This window comes from Ascaphus truei, chromosome 21 (genome assembly GCF_040206685.1).
Source record: "Ascaphus truei isolate aAscTru1 chromosome 21, aAscTru1.hap1, whole genome shotgun sequence".
Taxonomy (NCBI): Eukaryota; Metazoa; Chordata; class Amphibia; order Anura; family Ascaphidae; genus Ascaphus; species Ascaphus truei.
The window spans coordinates 32,256,623-32,282,002 of NC_134503.1; the positions used below are offsets into that span (position 1 = coordinate 32,256,623).

At 45.8% G+C, this 25,380-nt stretch overlaps 1 protein-coding gene across 5 annotated transcripts in view; it reads right to left on the minus strand.

The window, feature by feature from the left end:
* RGS3 (regulator of G protein signaling 3) overlaps positions 1 to 25,380 on the minus strand; it is a 457,941-nt gene that overhangs the window by 300,495 nt on the left and 132,066 nt on the right. For all 5 annotated transcript variants that reach the window (XM_075579463.1, XM_075579464.1, XM_075579466.1 and 2 more), the window contains 2 exons: positions 23,532 to 23,722; positions 12,756 to 12,839 (listed from right to left, as the gene is read on the minus strand). In XM_075579463.1, the coding sequence (XP_075435578.1) occupies positions 12,756 to 12,839; positions 23,532 to 23,722 (275 nt within the window). The remainder of the gene's footprint in view (positions 1 to 12,755; positions 12,840 to 23,531; positions 23,723 to 25,380) is intronic.

Sequence of the window (25,380 nt, forward strand, 5' to 3'; positions counted from 1 at the left end):
AGAGATTTATTTACATTAGAAAAGGGGCGTCTAAGAGGGGATATGATAACTATATACAAATACAGTATATTCAGGGACAATACAAGGAGCTTTCAAAAGAACTATTCATCCCACGGGCAGTACAAAGGACTCGGGGCCATCCCTTAAGGTTGGAGGAAAGGTGATTTCAACAGCAACAAAGGAAAGGGTTCTTTACAGTAAGGGCAGTTAAAATGTGGAATTCATTACCCATGGAGACTGTGATGGCAGATACAATAGATTTGTTCAAAAAAAGGTTGGACATCTTTTTAGATGGGAAAGGTATACAGGGATATACCAAATAAGTATACATGGGAAGGATGTTGATCCAGGGATTCATCCGATTGCCAATTCTTGGAGTCAGGAAGGAATTAATTTTTCCCCTTAATGGGGTTTTTGTTTGCCTTCCTCTGGATCAATAAATAAGTATAGATATAGGATAAAGTATCTGTTGTCTAAATTTAGCATAGGTTGAACTTGATGGACCTACGTCTTTTTTCAACCTCATCTACTATGTAATTATGTAACTATGTAACACAGTACCAGATCGGTAGACACATAGCATAAATGAACCAAGAATCAAACATGGTGGCCTCAAGAAGAAAAAAAGGGTCAGATCTAATCCTCTGAGTGTAAGGAACCAAAAGATCCAGGTCTGAGTTAAAAAGCGACACTTGTCACTCACCCTGGATGTCGTTCTTAATTCCCTGGTCAGAGTTGATCCTGGGCATGGTTGTGACCTACAAGGAACAAGTTACACTATTTTTTTTTCAACCTCATCTACTATGTAACTATGTAACTATGTAATGCTAAGGCAAGTGCTGTGGGGTTATACACTGGCGACACACTTTATTCGAGCTCGGCTAGTCCCACGAATTCGGGTATACCCGGGTGTATTGAGGTTTGTGACTGTTTTCTGCCCGAGTGCATTGAGTTATTTTCCAAGCAGGGATTGAAGCATTTTATTCCCGCTGGCTGCAATACTGCACAGTATATATATATAAACTGCATTACAATTCATGAATTTATGCCATCTGGTAGACACGCGAAGCATTGCAGCCTATTAAATCCTAATCATTATCATTTAACAGATCAGCCGCCCATCAGCCAGGCATGAACCCAGGCTGGGAAGGCAAATGCAACGGGGCTTGTCAGAGGTTAGGAGTGGCGCATTCCAGGTATCTGCCAGGAACATACCGGGTATTTGCTCGAATAAAGTGTGTCGGTGCAGTAACTGGTGCTATGTGGCAAGTGTTTTGGGTGCAATCTGCTGCTGTGGGTGCATTCTAGTGCTGTGGCAAGTGAAATCTGGCACTACAGTATATATTTATATGTATTGTGTGTCTGTGTGTACAGTCATACTAATAAGTGCTCCCACATAGCTTGACCCGTTCCGCAACGGGGTGGATCCAATAAAGAAGCATGCCACCATTGGGAAACCCTATTGGGTTATATAAAGAAAACATTCTGTTTTCCTTGCTTTTTTGAAAAAGAGTTGTTTTTGCAGTACGGAAGGGTCTTTTTTTGATTAGAAGTATATATAAAGGGTGTGCCACACAGATACTCTTTTCCTTTTTCAAGTTTCTATTACTGCATACAGGCCTGTATTCAATAAATAGTGCATTGTAGGTGAGTTATTTGAAGTTCACAAATCTCATCTTACCAATATAACTATGCATTCGGCAAGGAAAGCCTGGACCTCCTAGCAGGAGAACTTTAAAGGCATTTTCAACTCGCTGCAGATCATCTACAATCCACAGTTTATTCAATACCGACAGCCCGTTGATGAGCAGAGTATTTCATGATCCCCATTTCATTTTCTTGTGCCCCACCTGGCACACATCATGTCGGAGGATCCTGCGTAGAGAAGCAGCCTTAAAAAGTAGTAGTATGGCTGGAATTTCGGCACTTAAGCGCCAGAGTGACATGGCAAGTTCTCCAGGTACCCACCAGATCCTGCAACACTGAGTAGCTGCTCTTTTTTGATGTTATAACTACACTTTCACAATTGCTTTATTAACCTTCAAGCGTTCTTAAATTTGCTTGAAAATGCACCATTTGCCCACTCTTTTTTTCAAAATTTTCTCGGGGGGGGGGGGGGGGGTTGGGGGGGGGAAACCTCCCTTATACTGGTCGGGCTTGCTCGCCACAGTCCACTCACCACCACTTTTCGCCGGGCATTGGCCGTTAAAATTATGCCCCCCCCCCCCGAAAAAATTTCTTCGGACGCCCATGGTAATAGGTACAACTGAATGCAATAGGTACAACTGAATGCAAAAGGTACAGGACATACAAATACCAGGAACACTACCTGCTAAATGGGTCTAGTTGGAGGATATGGAGGCGAGGAGGGAGGTATCTGTCTGTTCCACAAGCGCTTGTACAGCCAAAGGGGGCAGCCAAAAGAAAATCAAACACCCCCTAAGTCAAACTTTAAAAATATACATCTATACTATAATTCTAAGTTGGATTCTGTCTGTTTGTTTGTTTGTATGTCCGAAGCATCGAAATCTCAGAAACGGCACTACGTGGCACCACAAAACTTTCACTGTACATTCTGCTGCAGATTTGTAGGTCAACGCAACTATTTTGAGCTTCCAATGTGACTCACCTCCCAAATTATGGACATTCTAAGTTTCCCTCGGCTGCCCAGCAAATCTGTTAGAGCAGGAGCGGGGGGCGTGGCTACTAAGGGAGTGGGCGTGTCCTTGCCTGGATCGGGGCTGTGTGTGTGTCTCTGTGTCTGTGTGTGTGTGTGATGTCAGATGTGCGGGGGAGATGTGCCAGCTAGTGGGGGGGAGATGTGCCAGCTAGCGGGGGGAGATGCACCATGGGGGGGGGGGAAATGTGCTGCCAGCGAGGGGGGGGGTGGGGAGATGTGCCGCAAGTGAGGGTAGGGGGGGCCGGCAGCAGGGGGAGACACACACACAGACAGACACACACAGAGAGACAAATCTCACCCCGTACTACATCCAGCAGCAGGGGGGCAGGGGGGGAGGGCGGTGTGACGGGAGACGCACTTAATAACACATTTATATTTCGTGGATCCTGATTGAGCAGAACAGGTTGAGCAAAATAAACTGAGATTTATTCCCTTGATAGGCAAACACACGACAACTGCAGAATACACTTAATAATTACAATTACGGGTAGAGGAACAGGGGATAATGTCCAGAAAGGTGCAAAGCACAAGAAGATTGTCTTTTAAAATGTAGTCCTTTTGCAAATTGCCAAATAAATAGCCAGTCCAATCCTTTTGTGAATGTGCAAAGTCTTTTCTGGTTCTTTGGGGTTCGTTCTGGAATCCCCAGGGCTAACGAAATCCTGAAGCAGGGCAAGTTTCCTTGTTGCAATGTTTTTAACCCCTTGCATTCTGGAATCGTAGCCGCTGTACTTAGATCTTATCCTCTTGAAGAAATCAGGTAACAACAGCAACAACAACTCAGGAATGAGAGTTACAGGCCTTTTTAAGGACAAGGACCTGTGAAGTGTTACATTAGCCTCATCCCATTGGCAAGAAATTAACTTTCTCCTATCAGAACCTGCCAGGTCACATGGGCAAATCCTACAGCCAGCCCAAGTAACTCTGAGCATGCTCAGTAAGCAGCTTGGTAGCACTGCTAAGTAAAAAGGGGCCACTCATTTCTGGGGATGCAATGTCTGGAGTTTGGTCCCAAGGTGTGAAATTTCCAGGATGAGTAACGGGATTTGCTACTTACTGTAGAAACATCCTGATTAAGTGACACTTTAACGGGTCTTTCATCCCCTAGACGCATCGGCATCTCCCAACAGGGGGCTCATGTATGCATAACATTTTTACATAGTAGATGCATAACATTTGTTCCTTAATGCATTACAAAGGCAGGCAGCAAAAAATAGAATCCTGCCGGTACATTTTAAAACTGCAATAGAAAGGCACTTCATCAAAAATATATGTTTCCCTTATGACAAAGTTATATTTGTAATATGTGTGTGCTTGGGGGGTTACGCTAAGGCTGCACACCAAAAATCAGGGTGCTGGCTCACTCCGTTCTTAAATTAGCAGTCAAGGGGACAACAATGCATAGAGGGGAGAATGGTACATGGGAACAGCATATAAAATTAACCCCTTCATCCCCAATACGAAATAGGGGTAACCAGCTGAGAACACTGCCTTTATTAATGCGCTGATTACCCCCATTTTCGCCACACCTCCCCCACTGAAAGCCCAAGGTTTGCCCTGGCCACCTCCTCTGGTGGTTGGGCCAAACGGAGGGTTTTTGAAGTCATTAGGTCTTGGGGATTGTCCTGCCAGGAGAGGCCATCAGCATTCCCATGCTCACTGCCTTTCTTGTGCTGAATGGTGAAGTCACATTCTTGCAAGGCTCCAGCGCAAGAGCTTGGCATTCTCTCCCAACACCCTCTGCAACCAACTTAGGAGGTTATGATCAGTGATAACAGTGAAGTGTCTGCCATAGAGATAAGGCTGTAACTTCTTGAGAGCCCATACTATGGCCAGACACCCCTTCTCAATAGTGGCATAGGCCACTTCTCTGGGCAGCAACTTGCGGCTCAGATACATCATTGGAGGTTCCCTGACCTCCTCCCCCACCTGGCTGAGCACAGCACCAATGCCAAAGTCTGAGGCATCAGTCTGCATCAGAAACTTCTTGGAATAATCTGAAGCAGCAAGAATGGGTGCAGTCTTCAAAGCCTGAAAGGCTTTTTCACAGGCTGGAGACCAGACTACCAGCACAGACAGTCGCTTCTGGGTCAAATCAGTCAGAGGGTCATCCTGCCTAGACTAATACACCCAGATCAAGTCGGCTTCATTAAAGATCGTCAAGCGGCAGACAACACCCGACGAATTATTGATCTGATAGAAATAGCCAATAATAAACAGATAAAAACTATGGTGTTGAGTCTAGATGCGGAAAAGGCGTTTGACAGGATTGACTGGGCATACCTATGAGCTACGCTTGGAGCCTTTGGCTTTGGAGACAAACTGATAGGAGCAATACTGGCCCTCTATACCAACCCAACCGCTAGGGTGCAACACCAAGGTTTCCCATCCAATCTATTTAAGATCAGGAGTGGTACGAGGCAGGGCTGCCCGCTCTCGTCTCTACTTTTCGCTCTCTGTATGGAACCGCTGGTGGCCCAGATTCGTGAGAGCCCGGTCATCACAGGAATAAACGTGAACAACCAATCCCACAAAGTGGCTCTATATGCAGACGATGTCTTTTTGACCATCTCTAAGCCATTGACCTCGCTCCCAAATCTCTTTGACTTGCTAGGGAAATTTAAAAGGATTTCGGGGTTCAAAATAAACCAGGCGAAATCAGAAGCATTAAACATTAATCTCCCGAAAAATCTGGAAAAATTACTTTCAATTAATTTCAATTTCAATTGGCAAAAATCAGCGATTAAGTACCTAGGAGTCAACATCACCAAAGACTATCAATCAATATATAAGGCAAATTATCCTAGATTATTCAAAGAATTAAAGGAAGACATGAGAAAATGGGCCAAATTTAAAATATCATGGATAGGGAAAATATACAGTGTCAAAATGAACCTCCTCCCAAGGGTTTTGTACCTATTTCAGACCCTCCCAGTGCCACTGGGAATGAAGGAAATACTCTCCCTTCAATCCGCGATCTCTAAGTTTATATGGGGAGGCAAAAAAGCGAGAGTAAAAAAACAAACCCTAATAAAACAAAAATTGGAGGGGGGACTAGCAGTATCATGTTTGTTATCCTACTATAAGGCAGCACAATTATGTCAAATTTCCCAATGGCAAACAAACCCAGAATTGAAAAGATGGGTGGCATTGGAGAAAGAGTGTTGCTACCCATTGGAGTTAAACAACCTAATCTGGTCCCCAAACACGGCAAAGAAAGCTGGATCCGAGCTGCTCTCCTCGATGACCAACTCACTCACGATCTGGAAGTCCACCAAGCTGTCATGTAACCTAACTAGTAGGGAATCCCTAATGACCCCATTATGGGGAAATTCAGACTTCGCTCCGGGTCTGAATAGGGCGGACGCCTCAATTTGGCGAGCTAAAGGTATACATAGACTTAGGGATCTGGAGGACAATAACAAAATTAAAACATTTGAACAAATTAAATCGGAAAAAGAGATACCCCAATCAGAATTCTTTAGATACCTCCAGATCAGAGCATTTTACAACAAATTAAAATCCCGCCCCCCATTGACAAACTTTGAAAAGCTCTGTCTGGTTGAGACGGACACGAAGGGACTTACATCGCGGATGTATAAGGAAGTGATCGGTTCTAGTCCCACGGTCACAAAAAAGTTAGGATATATGTTGATGTGGGAAAAGGACCTGGGAGAGACATTGGAGGAGGAGGAGTGGACCCAGATGGTTACAGCGGCCTCCAAGAGTTCATTGTGCACCACATTAAAGGAGAACGCATATAAAGTATTAATGAGATGGTACCACACCCCAGTTAGATCAAAATTTGTCCCAGGATACTCCCCATTGTGCCCTAAACAATGTGGAGACCCAGCCGACCTGTTACATATGCTGTGGTCTTGCCCTCGGGTAACTCCCTTGTGGGAGCAAATTAGAGATTGGCTACAGAGGATCCTTAACCTCACAATTCCACTAGACACGTGGTTATTCCTGTTGAACAGGCAGACCCCGGGGATAGCTAAAACAGATATGAAACTGATTGCACATTTCGCATTGGCCACGAGGGCAGAGATCGCAGCATTATGGAAACAAAACTAAATCCCAGTAATCCCCAAAATTCGGAACAAAATTTGGCATACCTGCCAGATGGAGAAATTGACAAGTCTCCTAGACGATACTGGCAAAAATTACCTAAAAGTCTGGACACCGTGGCTAGACCAAACAGACATCCCAGGGGTGGACAGGTCAACAATCTGGCTCTAATAGTGGCAAGTGCGTTCTCCTTTGATGTAGGAGGCGGAAGGAGGGGCTTGGGTTAGATTGTAGTTAATCTAAGCGACCCGAGTAGGAATACAGATGGTCGTATACAAGGTGAGATACAAGGTGAGGCGGTGACCCAAGGAAAAGAAGCATGCAGAAGAGGTGTCCCCACCCCGCCCCCACTCCCCCTCTCCCTCCCCAACCCCCTCCCGCATAGGGAGTGTCATGATGTATTATTATTTCATTAGAAAATGGGAGTTACATGGTGTTCAATGTTGAAAATCATTACAAATATTGTATGTACGCATGTATTGAACATTGTGATAACTAATAAAAAATGAAGTTATAAAAAAAAAAAAAATCAGTCAGAGGGTCAGTCCTACTAATGGGCTGTGAGGTGACCTGCCTACAGTAACTAGGGGACACTAGAGAAATCAGACGCCGGCCACGCACCCTGTGCCCTAGAGGCAATACCTCTGCCCTTTCTACTGAAAACTGAGTGGGTATAATAGCAAGCCCTGTCTCCCTAACCCTAGCTAGCACAGCTGCTACCTGTCCTGGATACCAACCCCAGATCTGCCTGAAGCCAACGATCTTCTCCCTGCATGTCCCTACATACCTCTGCACTCTCTCTAGTGCTCTCCTGACCAGGCAGTGGGAGGTAGCCAGAGCATTCCTCATCCGGAATGGCACCCTGAAAAGCTCACAGAGGCCATTCCGAAGGCTGAAGACTGACACCCCCTTTGCCTTCCTCTCTACACTGTCTTCCACCTCTGCTGATACTCCATAGGTATTCTTATGCAGACGATGCAGATCACCTGGGAGCACAGGCTGATCTGTTCCATGTGCCCTGCCCAGCTTGTCTGAGAACAGGACCCTAGGCTGCTCTACCCTAGCCCTGGCTTCTGCCCATGCCTGCCTACTGCTGGCCTGGCACTGCCTGAGCTACTCCCTGAAACATGTTCCCCATTTCTGGTAACAGGTTCAGGAGCATCTGCACATAATCACCCGCTTTACCCTCTGGCTGGCAGGCGTCCCATGGGTGGCCAAAGTCTGCCACTGCCCCTGCTGCCTCCGGGCAGAAGTAAGGCTGCAACAGCTGAGTTCTCATGTGAGTGACCCCCTGATGCCCCACTAGCGGACTGGGGAAGGCTACCTGCAACACTTGCTGCCTACCCTCCCTGGGTCCCACTAACCGTCTTCTACCTGTCCAGCCCCTGGCTAACCCGGTAGAATCTGGCCCCCTACCCCAGAGCCCGCGGTGCCACAGCCTGTGGTCTGACCCCCCGCTTTCCCAGGACTCGGACGCCCGCAGTCCCATACCTTCTAAGCTGGGGTCAGCTTTCACCGCATCCCTACCTGCTGTCCTTAATTCTAACCACCCACCCTTAGTCTCTAAGTCAGGGGTAACAGGAACAGGTAAAGGGAACAGTAAGTCAGTCACTGGTCGCGACTCAGTAGTCTGGCTTACCTGTCTGGTCTCCGCAGAGGCCACTGGAACCGTTGGTCCCAAATGCAGGGGGACAGAGGTTGATTCTGCTGTGATTCCTGATGACAGGCTCTTAGGAATCACCGCAACAGCAGGCAATTCCGCAGCAACCACACAGATCACAGGCTCCAGGTTATTGCTAAGGCGCACCTCAGCAGTTTCCCTGGACAAAACCTCCACCTCCCTCATGCCATGATTGGCACCCCTATCCAAAATCATCTGGGCACCCTGTAAGGACCGCAGCCCTCCATCAGGCATGGTTCTTTGCACCCCGGTGCCTGGGAGCAAATCTTCTGGCTGCACCAGAATAACAGCAGCACCCAAATCTGGCAAGCTCCCTGCTTGCTGGTCACCAAAGGTAACCCTCCGTGGGTGCCTGCTCAGGACATCAGCAGGCTGCATCTCGACTGATGCACTTGGACATCCTCTGCTCACTGCTGCTGGCTCTGAGGTGACAAACGCAGCATCTGCCTGGGACATCCCTCTTGGTTGTGGCTCCATGGCTGTGCTCTGTTCCTCTGTGTGGGCCAGCCCAATCTGGGTTACTGGCCCTGCAGCTTGTGAATGTTGCCTCTGATGGGGTCCCCCAGACCGCTCACGTCCGGGCAATGTGACCGGATGTGGCCCACCTTGTGGCAATGATAGCACCGTCTCTCAAGCTTGAACTCCCCAGTATAGGGCGTGTTGCTGCCCACTGTATGTTTGGGAGTCCGCTGAGGTGCAGACTGGTCCCCCCTAGCCGGAATGGCTGCCTCTCTGAGGACTGCTGCGTTGCTCACCAAGGCTCTGCTGGTTACATATTAATTTGCTGGCTCTGCTGCTTCCACAGCAGTTACTCTGGGAACGTCCTGTTCCCCGCTGACAAGGTGGGAGTGAGGGGGCCTTCCAAGCACTGTCGACAGGAGCTGGAGTCGCTGTTCATAGCTAAGCCCTTCTCCCCAGGCGGTGAGGAGTGCAATGAGCTCAGAGGTAGCAAGTCCGGTCGCCGCAGCGACTGATCCATCTGCACCCCCTGGCACCACGCCACCCTCTTCCAGGTGGTCACTGACATCCTCCCGCTGTCCTTGCAGCCCCGGAGCTGGAGGGACCTCCTGCACTCCGGGCTGAGTACTGTCTGCTGCCACAGCAGCTGGCGGGGCCATCCTGCCCTCATATTCTTTTAAATCCTCTTCTAGCTGACTCTTTGAACGACCGTCTGTCATGAACCCGTACCCCACACATCTCTCCACTATCTGCGCCCAGTTCCAGGTACAAAACCTTCCTGAGCGTGGACTCATAGTGCCACTTGGGTATGGGTCCAGAGACCAGTGAATTATCTCGTGCTCTTTGGAATGTGTGTAAGTTGCCACTTGTCTGAGGAGCTTGCTATCTACAAGGTCCTCACTATATTACAGAGCCCCGCAGGACACTGCAATATAGGCTCAATCAGTATGCCACCTCTGGCACCAGTTTTGAATGCTTAAAGAATGGTACATGGGAACAGCATATAAAATTAACCCCTTCATCCCAAATACGAAATAGGGGTAACCCCTTCATCCTTCATCCCCAATACGAAATAGGGGTAACCAGCTGAGCACACTGCCTTTATTATTGTGCTGATTACCCCCATTTTCGCCACAGGGGGCCGGGGACATGTATTCAAAATTACATTCCCCGGGTGAAGCCGTGCACAAAAGCTAGTTAATAATACTAGTGTCCGATGAGACCCCTTAAACATGTCACAGGAAATAGTTCACTTTGGTGCGACGAGGGATTAGTGCTGTTTTCTCGTGAGCAGGGGAAGACAATGAAGGAATAGGATTACAATTATCAAAATATATCACGGGTGAATAAAAGGAACTTGCAATGGAGATTTTCAACTCGGACTAAAACATCCATCAAAATTATACGCATGGAGGATTCACCAGGAGAAAAATGAAAAGGGTTCTTCACAGCGAGAGAAGTTAAAATATGGAACTCACTACCTTTTTAGATTGTGCTGGCAGAGAGTGGTGCATGTTTAAAGCAGCAAGCAATATCCTACATGGTGTTTTTTTTTGTTTGTTTTTTATCAGTTCTGTACTTTGAGAAAATACCTGAACCATTTTTTTTAAACAACTCTGAATAACATTTTTTATGTACAATGTAATAAGCATTTTATGTTTCTATTGCAACCATTTATAAAGTCACAACCTCTTTCTCTTCTGAAACAGGCTCTGGCACACCCCTTTTTGAGCCCTGCCCTCTCTCTAGCAGTGCACCAATTGTATCTAGTGACTGCCTGCTCACATGATCTTCCCACAGAATTTTGCATCTTTGGTCCTCTTCTGCTGCACTGACAGACATTTACTGAACCCCCAAGCCAAATCTTCGCCGATCGATCGTAGGAAAACGAATCGATCGGCAACTTAGCTAATTACTTATTGTGTGGATTGTATTCATGCCCATATTAAAGGGGGGGGGGGAAATGACAGCTTAAATTGGTGCTTTAAGAGAAGACATGTTTTTACATCCGCGTTGCCCCAAAGGCAGACGCCTGATGGGGTTCCCCAAGAGCTGCTCCCCTCTGCAAAGAAATAGGAAAGGTCCAGGCACTCTGTCTTCAGTATAACAGGTTTAATTCAGCAAGAAAATCCAACGTTTCGACTGCCACGCAGTCTTTATCAAGGCTCTGATAAAGACTGCGTGGCAGTCGAAACGTTAGATTTTCTTGCTGAATTAAACCTGTTATACTGAAGACCGAGTACCTGGACCGCTCCTATTTCATGTGTTCCCCTGGGGACATTGCAGAACTGTCCCTTTTGGCTCGTGGACACCGGCAGGTGATATCTGATTCAAATAGAGTTTTTGTGTGCCAGACCACCTCCTAACATCCCCTCTGCAAAAAAACATTTGCTTACTGCTGTGTTTCATCAGCCCCACTCTCTGGAATATTACTGACACATGAGGACAAAGGACTTTGAAACCACAGCTGCATTCAATCTGAACTTTTTCAGTCCATATCTGCATCGCCCCAAAGACGAATAGAATTTGGCGCAGCTAAAGGGTGTGAGACGTTTGCTGATGTTAAAGCTGTTGTAGTTTCAATCAGAAACTCGCCAGCCCTTTTATCCCCTCTACCCAATTTTGCAACTCTAATTGTCCATGAAATCTCTGAATTGACTGTATAACCTCTGTACATTTAATGTAACCATGTATTGTTATCATAACCCTGTGCCCAGGACATACATGAAAATGAGAGGTAACTCTGTGTATTACTTCCTGGTATTTGATAAATAAACATTTTTAGAAAGGAAAGGTGCACTGAACAAGTAGAAACATTGACCTGTTAGATCGGGATAAAATGTAGGCATTCAAACCAGGGTGAGATCTGATTTCCCCCTAAATAAACATAATATGCCAATGTTGCACTGGGCTCTTTTCCTTCCTCCGGATCAATACAAATATAATTACAGTTTGAGGATCTCACAGTTACAATTTAGCATAAGGTTCAACTCAATGTGATTTCGTTTTCATCCCAAACAACCCCATGCAACAACGTGGCAAATATTTACTGAATGAAAGCATGTTAACCCCCTTACTGCCTGCAGTCGACAGCAACGGGTACCTAGACAGTGAAAGGGTTACCATACCATAAGCATTCCCCAAGCTAGTATCAGGAAAGTTTACAATCTTTCAGTGTACTGTATTCACGATTGCTAAAGAATGAAGTAAAACACACACACACACACACACACACACACACACACACACACACACACACACACACACACACACACACACACACACACACACACACACACACACACACACACACACACACACACACACACACACACACACACACACACGTTAACCCCAATGCCAATAGATACATAAAGATTTTACATTTTGATAGTATAACTACACTATATATATATGTGTGTGTGTATATATATATATATATATATATATATATATATATATATTATATATATATATTATATATATATATATATATATAATATATACTGTATATATATATATATATATATATATATATATATATATATATATACTATAATCCATTTCCCTGTTTAATACTTTAAAACTTATGTACCTTCCCCCTGCAAAATTTATTATGACCAATTAATTCCCTTTGATACATTACATATCCTGCATTTAAACAGTCTATTACTTTCAAGGCTTTAAAAGTGGATGGCACACACAGTGTTCCGAATTTACGGTGCAGCCTAGCCTCATAAATCGCCTTTATATGAAATATAAACAGCATATCACAGACCACAATCCCAGCTCAATCTATTAAAAACACACACACACACACTCCCCATGAGATTACACTGAAAAGTGCTGATTTTGTATCCTTACCTGAATGGTCTTTGTTCTGTTTTCATGAAGAAACAGCTCTTCAGATATAATGAGGGTCCTCGCCGGGTTACAGAGATCTAGTGGCTAAAGATAACGACAACAAATGTAGTAGGTTTAAAAAACAAACAAAAAAAAAACACATTTAATCTCTTAACAGTTGCAATGTAGTCATAGCCAATTGATGCATTAAACTAATGTGGGCACAAACTTTATTAAAGGGCCAAAGTCAGCAGTCCAGCACAGAGATAAAAGGAAAAAAACCCTCAGCACCTACGTCACAGGGAACTATAAAAAGACTATCTGCTCTGTGCAAACAGCTCTGAACTTGTGATCACCACGCGTCTGGCTGTACCACGCAACGTAGGCTGAAGCTTCACTGTGCTGAGCACAGGATGCCTGACCACAGCTTTCGCCCACTCCAAGCCATAATGCCTGCCTTTACAGAGCAGGCCTTCTCATGGCTTCTCAAAGATTTAAAGGGGCAACAGCATCTATTTAAAGTCACATTTGATCCTCTAAACCTTGGCTCGGTAAATGGCACTGGTACCCACTTTGATGCCGTCTACAAAGCAAAAGGGGTTAAAGGCGTTGTTATTTTATTTATTTTCCACAAACTACTTTGGTTTCCCAATTACCTTGACAAGAGGTTTCTTTTTTTTCCATTTGAGAAGGTGATGAAAAAGCACAGCGAAGGGTCTTTGTCACTTTGTTACCCACCAGTATAACCACTGAAGAGACCCAAACAGCTGAAAAAGCTGTCTGTGAGTAGGGTTACTGGCTATGCACTTCTTAACCCAGGCTGTGCTGAAAAGCTGTGTAATACGGCTGGCCATTAAACAAAACAAAAAAACCCCAAGAAGCTCTCATTGAGAACCCCTGAGCCCCCACAAAAATATATATATATATACAGCTAAACCCCGTTATAACGCGCCTCGCTATACCGCGATTCAGTTATAACGCGGTTTTCCCGTGGCTCCCGTTTTTTGCACACTGCACACACTGCACACACTCACTGCACACACACTGCTCATTGCTCACACTGCACACACACTGCACACTGCACACACACTGCACACTGCACACACACTGCTCATTGCACACACTGACACACTGCACACACACTGCACACACACTGCTCATTGCTCACACTGCACACTGCTCATTGCTCACACTGCACACACACTGCTCATTGCTCACACTGCACACACTGACACACTGCACACACTGCTCACACTGACACACACTGCACATTGCTCACACTGCACACTGCACACACACTGCACACACTGCTCATTGCTCACACTGCACACTGCACACACACTGCTCACACTGCCACACACTGCACACACTGCTCATTGCTCACACTGCTCACACTGACACACACTGCTCACACTGACACACACTGCTCATTGCTCACACTGCACACACTGCACACACACTGCTCATTGCTCACACTGCACACACTGCACACACACTGCTCACACTGACACACACTGCACACACTCACTGCACACAGCCCTCACAATACACTCACATGTCAGCAGCCCACCCCCCCCCTCACATTTCAGCAGCCCACCCCCCCCTCACATTTCAGCAGCCCCCCCCCTCACATGTCAGCAGAACTCCCCCCCCCTCACATGTCAGCAGAACTCACATGTCAGAAGCCCAACCCCCCCCCCCTCCCTCTTGCAGCAGCAGCAGCAGCAGCAGCAGCAGCAGCAGATCTGGCTGGGAGGACACAGACACACATTGCCACCCACCGCAAAACCAGGAGGCTGGGAGGAAGAGGGAGGGGGGCTGAGAGGGAGGGGGGCTGGGAGGGAGAGGGAGGGGGGCAGGTCTCTGTTTTGGGGTCACCCCTGTGCCCTGGCTGGGAGTGAGGGGGGCAGGTCTCTATGGGGGATCCCCCCTCCCTGTGAGGGGCAGATGAGGCTGGACAGAGGCAGCCCCGTCCACTCCCAGAATGCTTTGCTTCTAGCAGCATCTGGCTCCGGTCCCAGCTTTCCTCCTGGGGGCTCCGTCTCCATTTTGCAGCCTCTGCAGCGTTGTACTTGTGACCGTGAGTACAACGTGCGGCTGACATGTAACCCACCCTCCTGCACCCAGAGAGGGGCACTGCCCTGCGGGGGCATACCTCGGGGGTGGGGGGGAGGGGGGGGGGGAGTTGAGAGGGAGGGAGGGGGCTGAGAGGGAGAGGGAGGAGGGATGAATCGCTGCCATTTTTTTAAAACTTTTTATTTATTTATTTATTTAATTAACTCCCTCCCGATCAGGCGTGCGGCGGCCATTTTTAAAAAAAAAAATTAGTGCGACCCCGTTACTAACGCGGTGGTCTCGGGGTGGGCCCCGAGGACCGCGTTATAACAGGGTTTAGCTGTATGTATATAAGTGTCATAAAGGAGTGCTACTGAGCTTGTCGGATACATTAAACAGAAAACACAAAATGCTCAATGCCACTTCCAATATAACAAAAATACACAGTACAATACTTATATATTCTCTTGAAAAAGGGTCATTTAGTTTAACCCTTTGGCCAAAGCGTCGTAAGACTGTGAGCCGCATAGAGGCAGACCCTGGTCACAGGTCCCTAACACTACCAGATAAAATACAATGAGAGCTTCTTGGCTTTTTTTTGTTTTGTTTAACTCATTGTCAGTTGGTCTCAGCTGCTGGAGGTTAGTGGCCCCTCCCTCCCAAATATTAAGCTCACCCCTCCCCACTGCCCTGGTTAGCAGGTATATTTCATTTGACTGGATATGGATCCAATGTTGATCCTTCTCCCTCCTAATAGAGGTAAATGAGAATTGTAATCCTAGTACAGGTGTATTAGTATTTTATCTGGTAGTGTTAGGGACCTGTGACCAGGGTCTGCCTTGATGCGGCTCACAGGCTTACGGCGCTTTGGCCAAAGGGTTAAACTAAATTACCCTTTTTTCAAGAGAATATATAAGTATTGTACTGTGTATTTTTGTTATATTGGAAGTGGCATTGGGCATTTTGTGTTTTCTATTTAATACGGCTGGCATAAGCTTATACAGGGATCAATGTTATAAAGGACAAGAAGCAAAAAGTGACACTGAGTGCTCATTTGCATGTCATTTCCCAGAATATACACATATACATATTATGTGGTAATTTTTGGGGTTCCTTAGAGCTTGCTGGGTATCTGTGTGTTTATTTATAAAATGTTTTACCAGGAAGTAATACATTGAGAGTTACCTTTTGTTTTCAAGTATGTCCTGGGCACAGCGTTATGACAAATACATGGTTACAAATACATAGTTACAATGAGTGAAAAGGGTTATACATTATATGCAAGGTATTGTATGCACAGTTAAAGATAATATATATTATTGAATGAATGAGCCTTTAGACTTAAAGGTGAATTTTCTCATATGCTTTCCTTATGCATGACACAATCAATCAAGCTGGATATTGTTGCCTTGGACGCTGATTTCATAGCCGTGGGTCCATCTGAGAGGCCAAACATCCTATCCGACTTTCTGATACCTGGAACCTGGTTGAAATAGGCTTTCAAAATACCTCACCACATCGAGATTGTGTTAATACTCCTCAGTCTTATTCCCCGGTTTTGGGCAGCGTGAGGGAATTACAAATTCTTGGTTAAAGTGAAATTGAGATAGCACTTTAGACTAAAAATGGTAAACTGGTCGCATGACTGCCTTATCTTCAAGCTCCGTAGTTCTTTTAGCCAATAAAGAAACTTCTGTTTTAAATTCCTTTACAGCTCTATCCAGAGCTGACTGAAAGCCCGCTTGCATTTCTTTCAGCATGTTCTGGAGGTCCTGCTTAGTAATTACTGTGTCTCTGCCATACTGTACTCAGCTCTGTCAGAAACAGCTCTCCGCACTGCCTCCTCCCCCGCTGTGGCCCTCTCCGTCGAGTTCCCCGGGGTAGCCTGTCAGTGATAACCCCCGCAGGTCCTGCAACTTGCCTCTCTCCATCTTTGGCTGTTGCTGCAGACACGCGCTCCCGTGCGCTCGGAGGCACCATCTTTATTCTTCCTTCTCTCTGCTGCTGCTGGCTGTCTCCGGCTGTAGCAGGAGAGATCTGGGGTCCCCGGCTTCGGCGTTTTCTTTTGTGCCATCCTAACGGTTCCCCCGGCTGGTGCGGTGTCTCACGTGGCTGATCGGAGCACCAATCAGGGGTTATAGTGTATTCAACGGCGGAGTGCACAGAGCTTCCCTAGCTCATGTGCATCTGTGATGACGTCACCATGACTGCCTTAGGCCTTAGGACATCCTTGATGGAGAAGGATTTAGGAGTGCTTGTAGACAGCAGGCTTAGCAATAGTGCCCAATGTCATGCAGTAGCTGCAAAGGCAAACAAGATCTTATCTTGCATCAAACGGTAATGGATGGAAGGGAAGTAAACATAATTATGCCCCTTTACAAAGCATTAGTAAGACCACACCTTGAATATGGAGTACAATGTTGGGCACCAATCCTAAGAAAATACATTATGGAACTAGAGAGAGTGCAGAGAAGAGCCACCAAATTAATAAAGGGGACGGACATTCTAACTTATGAGGAGAGGCTAGCTAAATTAGATTTATTTACATTAGAAAAGAGGCGTCTAAGAGGGGATATGATAACTATATACAAATATATTCAGGGACAATACAAGGAGCTTTCAAAAGAACTATTCATCCCACGGGCAGAACAAAGGACTCGGGCCATCCCTTAGGGTTGGAGGAAAGGAAATTTCACCAGCAACAAAGAAAAGGGTTCTTTACAGTAAGGGCAGTTAAAATGTGGAATTCATTACCCATGGAGACTGTGATGGCAGATACAATAGATTTGTTCAAAAAAAGGTTGGACATCTTTTTAGATGGGAAAGGTATACAACAATGGGAAAGGGGGAAAAGGGTGGAGACCCTCGCATCAGCCTCTAATCAAGAAAGAATTAACAACGGTGCAATAAGGGGAAGGAGCAGAATTATAACAATTAAACAAAAGACACCCTATGGGCAGCACTCGTTGTAAGCAGATATGAATTAGTGATAAATTTAAAATTAAAATGCTTTAATCATATAATTTAAAATAGATGTCAAAATTGTTGAAAAAATGGTCAACTGACTGTGGTGACAAAATACAAAGAAAACAGACAAAAATATATAAAATACTATAACTTAGATCTAGGGGGGGAGGTGGAGAGCCCACCTAGCTGCTAACTAGCAGAAATCAACAATCAAGGACTATAATAGTCAACCCCCTAGTTCAGCAATAACAAGGTTAAAAGGCCTGTAAAGTGGATACAGGTGACGGAGAACTACCCATGCAAAGGTATATACCTATGTGCTATGCACAATAGATTGAGAGCTCACTAATTGCTATTTGATAGTCCACAATGAAGATGGTGAGGAATACCCTAAATAAAGGGTTAAAGCAAGCCTAACTATAGGAGGGTTAATATGGTAGGCTAAGTGTTATATTATAGTGTGCACAAGAGCTCACAAAGTGTGGTACTTAGCTCTGGGGCACGGTTCTAGTCCGTATCCAGTTATAGCCCCCTAACATAAATGTGCCACTTAAACATGCTTAATAATACCTCACAGTATACACATAGGTCAGTCAGTGACTATCAATAGCTAAATGTACAAGAGCTTACAAAAAATGTTTTTTACAGCTCTGGGGCACGGATCTAGTCCGTATCCAGTTATGGCCCCCTAATTCAAATGTGTCACAGTAACAGATAGGTAAACAGACTGTAATAACGTTGTGAGCAAACACATAAATGAGCCGAGGGGAGAGGAAATGCACGCAATGAAAAAAGTAGTCAGCAGCAATTGCATTTACACGTGCTGGGTGAGGTAATTGGATATATACCGCATCCCTGTGTTAAGCCCTCGTCAGGGTTAATATCGCGGAGTAACGCTGACATAAGCAATTGTACCTGTACATTTATGTGTTTGCTCACAACGTTATTACAGTCTGTTTACCTATCTGTTACTGTGACACATTTGAATTAGGGGGCCATAACTGGATACGGACTAGATCCGTGCCCCAGAGCTGTAAAAAACATTTTTTGTAAGCTCTTGTACATTTAGCTATTGATAGTCACTGACTGACCTATGTGTATACTGTGAGGTATTATTAAGCATGTTTAAGTGGCACATTTATGTTAGGGGGCTATAACTGGATACGGACTAGAACCGTGCCCCAGAGCTAAGTACCACACTTTGTGAGCTCTTGTGCACACTATAATATAACACTTAGCCTACCATATTAACCCTCCTATAGTTAGGCTTGCTTTAACCCTTTATTTAGGGTATTCCTCACCATCTTCATTGTGGACTATCAAATAGCAATTAGTGAGCTCTCAATCTATTGTGCATAGCACATAGGTATATACCTTTGCATGGGTAGTTCTCCGTCACCTGTATCCACTTTACAGGCCTTTTAACCTTGTTATTGCTGAACTAGGGGGTTGACTATTATAGTCCTTGATTGTTGATTTCTGCTAGTTAGCAGCTAGGTGGGCTCTCCACCTCCCCCCCTAGATCTCAGTTATAGTATTTTATATATTTTTGTCTGTTTTCTTTGTATTTTGTCACCACAGTCAGTTGACCATTTTTTCAACAATTTTGACATCTATTTTAAATTATATGATTAAAGCATTTTAATTTTAAATTTATCACTAATTCATATCTGCTTACAACGAGTGCTGCCCATAGGGTGTCTTTTGTTTAATTGTTATAATAGATGGGAAAGGTATACAGGGATATACTAAATAAGTATACATGGGAAGGATGTTGATCCAGGGATTAATCCGATTGCCAATTCTTGGAGTCAGGAAGGAATTAATTTTTCCCCTTAATGGGGTTTTTTGTTTGCCTTCCTCTGGATCAATAAGTATGTATAGATATAGGATAAAGTATCTGTTGTCTAAATTTAGCATAGGTTGAACTTGATGGAAGTACGTCTTTTTTCAACCTCATCTACTATGTAACTTTTGTGCTGCTGCTCGCTGTTGCTTGCTGCCGCTCGCTCTACCAGGAGCGTTTTGCTGGCAGAGGAGACAGCAAGCGCGCTTGGGAGGCGGGTATCACTGTGTGTGTGTGTGTGTCACTTGGTAGCTGTCAGTGTGTATGTGTGTGTGTGTGTGTGTGTGTGTGTCACTTTGAAGTGGTCTGTGTGTTTGTGTGTCACTGGGGAACCTGTGTGTGTGTATATATGTGTGTGTGTGTGTATATTATATAATATTTTAAAAATTAAAAAAAAAGAATAATAAATAATAATGTTGTGAGAATAAATTATTTATTAACATTGTGCAACTTTGATAAATATATTCACACACATACATCACACACATACATCACACACATACATCACACACATACATCACACACACATGATATATACACACACACACACATACACACAGACACACAGACACACACACACATACACATACACTGGCGACACACTTTATTCGAGCACGGCTAGTCCCACGAATTCGGGTATACCCGGGTGTATTGAGGTTTGTGACTGTTTTCTGCCCGAGTGCATTGGGTTATTTTCTAGGCAGGGATTGAAGCATTTTATTCCCACTGGCTGCAATACTGCACAGTATATATATATATATACTGCATTACAATTCATGAATTTATGCCATCTGGTAGACACGCGAAGCATTGCAGCCTATTAAATCCTAATCATTATCATTTAACAGATCAGCCGCCCGTCAGCCAGGCATGAACCCAGGCTGGAAAGGCAAACGCAACGGGGCTTGTCAGAGGTAAGGAGCGGCGCATTCCAGGTATCTGCCAGGTACATACTGGGTATTTGCTCGAATAAAGTGTGTCGGTGCAGTACACACACACACATACATACACACACACAGACACACACACACACACACCTCTGTGCTGCCTCTACTCTGTCTGGTGGCTCTGCTATCTCAGAACACCGACGCAGTAGGAAAAAAAAGGCTGAAGTCCCATTGGATGGGAGCGGCAAAATTTCAAACTCTCCTGTCTCTTCTGATTTTCTCAGCCTCCGCACGCATCAGCAAGCATGTGGAGGGAGAAACTATAGCCGCGCTTATTACAGATGCAGGGGCTTTGTGCATCTGTTCAGCGCGGCTCAGCCCGCCTCAGCGACGCTGATTTTACTATGTCCTGGGCCTTAGGCTAAGGCCCCGCTCCCTCAGTCAGCGTGCCCGCACTCCAGACAGGTGGCGCGCTGAAAGACAATTGACCACTACCTGCAGTTTGTAGGGAGCGGGAGCTGGAGCTGGAGCGGGAGGGGGCGTGGTTTGAGCGGAGGGTTCGTTCGTCCGTCCCCCACACACACAGCTTTCCTCCCGCAGCTCCTTCCCTGCTCCCCTCCACTCACAGGCACTCACACACACAGGCAAATACACACGGGGGGTGAATCGGAGCAAGGGGGGAAATTGGAACGGGGGGGGTGGATCGGAGCAGGGAAATCGGAACGGGGGGGGTGAATGGAACGGGGGGGGGGTCGGAGCAGGGGGGGGGGAAATCGGATTGGCTGCTGGGATCTAATCCGTGATTGGTTCCCTTGCATGCCACGTGACGCTGCACTCACCGAAACCACAAGCTCCTTGTAGCTCCGGCTGGCTGATGCGTCACAGCACGCAGTCAGCTACGCCGGAAGGAGCCAGCAGGGACATCAAGAACAGAGGCAAGCAGCTGGTGGTCTGCGGCCGCGCGCGCCGCCGGCCGCAGCGGGACCAAAGCCTTATCCCAGTGAGTGATAAGAAATATTTATTTGCAATATAGAGCTTGTAACTCTCCCACTCTCTGTGCTGACGTTATGGCTATGAGGAATGCTATCTTCCATGACAATAGTTTCAAAGATATTTAATGTACAGGTTCAAAAGGATGTACTGTCAGGGAATCCAGCACCAGCGAGGGGCCCCATGAAGGAACTCTACTCACTGACGAAGCCACATCACGTGGAGAAACGCGTAGGAGGAGCCAGCATTGAATCAGCAGTGTGTGAAGTGAACACAGAGGAAGTCATGAGCTGTGAGCTGTGAGCAGAATATTGTGACATTTGCTGGAAAGCAAGCTGATCAGCCTGCTACCTTTCCAAGCTGCAATACAGCGACTCTGTAGGTGAACATGAGGAGGAAATTTGGAAGACACCCAGGACGGTCCCATCTGACGGCGCACACCAAGGTGACCCACGGCCCCCGCCTACTCACGGAGGTAGTGAGTCCCAGCAGTGTGAGCGCCCAATCCAGCTCTGTGGCAGGACTGTCCAGGTGTTAACCCCAGAGAGAAAGGAACATGCAGGAGCTGACAGCCAGCAGCAATTAAGGTAACCACCTCACTCACAGGCAACTGATCTTTACACACTTTTACCAGTTCACATATATGATATTTAGCTATATCCCTCTTAACAATTTTTTATGTTTTTAATGTATGTTTTTCCATTGGAAGTGCACCATATATGCATATTTTAATATTATTGACCACTTACTCTGAAGGTGAATATAAAGTTGATTCCATTTGCTATTGTGCCTCCACTTAATTTCTTTTTCACTACTGTAAGACTGCCTACCCCTGTATTCCTGCCTGTCCCGATTCCTCTGAATCCACTTTACTATGTACTGTAGTTACTGTACATTACAATAGGTGTACCGCGAATACAATTTTCATGTGGTGGTAGCCACTACCAGTTTCACATTGCAAAACCAGTATAACAATCGTCACATTGATGAGACCCAAAAGGTTGAAATAGCGGTCTGTGAGTGGGGTTACTGGCTTTGCACTTCTTTAATCCAGGCTCTGCTGAAAAACCCTTGTAATACGACAGGCTTCAGTTTATAGGGATCCATGTTAAAAAGCAAAGAGTGACACACAGAGTGCTCACTTGCATGTCATTACCCAGAATCCCTGGCTGCAGTGGATGCACTGTATGCTAAGAGGTAATGGGGAAAGGCAGGTTTGTGCACGTCTGAGATATGTGAATGTGCTCACAAGTGGTATTTTTATTTACAGCACAGTGGCGCAGTTTTGTCACATTTCAATAGGGGAAATCACGTATTCCTCCTCGGCCACTTGTCAGACAACTTCTACTAACCCCCTCCCAACTCTCAGTGCAAACCATCATATGAAAGAATTGTATATAATAACCTCTCAATAATTGCCGTACCAGAAGAAAAACCCTGTGTGGTCCGAGACATACCCAATGCTTAAATCAATGGTATTCAAACGTTTAGGGGCTGTAGTACTGCAACTCTGTGGGACACAATGTATTGTGGCTCCAGGGAACATCAGCCCTTTTATACAGTACCAAGTACTGTCGCGGCCGAGTTTATTCTAACTTTTGCTTGGTCTCGGCCGCGACAGAAACCGGGCACGCGCCGGGGTGTCCCGGGCGCGCCGGGGTGTCCCGTGCGCGCGCCGGAGCCTCGGTCCTCCGATCGAGGCACCCCCCCCCCCTCTCCGGGTCCACCGGGACCCCCGGAGCCCCCCACCGCCGTCCCCCACATTAGAGGACACCAGGGCTCCCTTCGGGGAGCCCTGGGCACGAGCGCATGGCGCGCACGCACCCGATGAAGCGTGACCGTGCATCGGTGACGCGCGGCACGCCGAGGGGATTCGTTTAGAAAGCCGGGAAACCTCCCGGCTTGCGGCTCTAGCCGATTTAGACAAAAACGTGTCGCCTCTGTACATACAAACAAATAAAGTAACCATTTTTTCCGGCTTCGCACGATGAGTTGCGGCACTCTACAGCAGCGCAGGGGTTACAGGGCTTAAAAATGAACGCATCAACGTACCTGAACAGAGACGGGGAAAACCAAGACTTTGGGAGCGAGCGTAACGTAAGTGCCGTAGCTGGAGTGTGGAATGTGCGGCCTCACGATGGTGCAGTTTTGATAGTTTCTGTAGTTGTTCATAGACTGGACAGTTTTGATCAGTGTAGACTTTCTTCCCAGCCCCGCACTTGCTTTACCTCTGCTTCCATTGCCTGCTCAGATAAAAACAAAAGCGATTCAGTCAGACATGCAGAGACAATACAGCTGGCAACTCAACAACTCCCTGCTAAACTTCCCAAAAATCAAGGAAAACATTGAAGAAAAAGACAGTGGAAGAATACTTTCAGATAAATACAGGTAGGGTACAGTATCATTGGCCTCAACACTGTGGTTAGCCAACAAGCCTCCATTATAGGGACAAACATATCAATAGCATCCCGTAAAAAGAAAGAAAAACTACGGCAGAGGACCGTACAACACACCTGTGAGCAAGTGTCCTGCATTCAAGACAAGGGTTAATATACAGCTCCCTAGCACATGCCACCGTCGCAAAGGTCCCTCAAATGAACAATATCTTCCCCTCAATCAGTCCCAACTGTCACGAACAGCACACAAGTGACATGTACAACCAGGGTTAATACACACGGCTACTCTAGCCAGTTAATATTTACTCCTTACTCGATTGCAAATCATATCTACCCGCTGCCATCATCCCAGAAATAGGCAAATAAAATCTATAGCTATATGCCATGGTCTAAGATTCCTGTTTATTAAAGAAAAACTATGCACTTGCCACAAAAATCTGCTGTAGCAAAATGTGTCTGAAAATGTACTTTACAAAGAGTGTAGACCATTAATTCAGAGCACAAATCATTACTTATTAAAGATTGTTTTAAAGCTGCAGTCCAAGCAATATCCTGCATGTTTTTTAATTAATAAATCAGATCTGTACTATGAGAAAATACTTGTAGATTACAATTTTTTTTAAAGACATATTTAATGTATTCTAATGTAACAAGCATATTTGTTTTTATAGCAACCATTTACAAAGTCACATCCCCTTCCTCTTCTGAAACAGGCTATGGCACACCCCCTTTGTCCTCTTTGAGAGTGGTGGGTTGAGGCCAATCTAGTACCGCTTTGACCTTAGCAGGATCCATAGTAAGTCCAGTGTTGGAGATAATGTATCCAAGGAAAACGGTGGAGGCTTGGTGAAATTGACACTTCTCGAGTTTGGCGACGAGTCGGGTTTCTCGTAGGCGAAGAAGTACCTGCTTTACATGGGACACATGTTCTTGTTTGGATTTGGAGAAAACCAGAATGTCATCTAAATAAATGATCACAAAAGAATTGAGAAGGTCCCGAAAGATTTCGTTGACAAAATCCTGAAATACAGCTGGGGCATTACACAGACCGAATGGCATGACTAAGTACTCGTAATGTCCATTTCTGGTGCTAAAAGCAGTTGTCCACTCATCACCCTGGCGAATCCTGATGAGGTTGTAGGCTCCACGTAGATCCAACTTAGAGAAGATATTGGCGCCTTGTAGGCGATCGAAGAGCTCAGATATGAGAGGAAGAGGGTAATGATTCTTAATGGTGATTTTATTGGGACCCCGGTAGTCGATACAAGGGCGTAAAGAACCATCTTTTTTTCTTCACGAAGAAGAAGCCGGCACCCGCAGGAGAAGTAGAGTTACGTATGAAACCTTTCTGGAGATTCTCAGTAATATACTCTCAAATGGCCTTGGTCTCAGGCATGGATAAAGGGTAGGAAGCCCCTCTGGGGGGAGAAGAACCCGGGAGTAGTTCAATGGGGCAATCGTACGGACGATGTGGGGGTAGTACCTCAGACTTAACTTTATCGAAG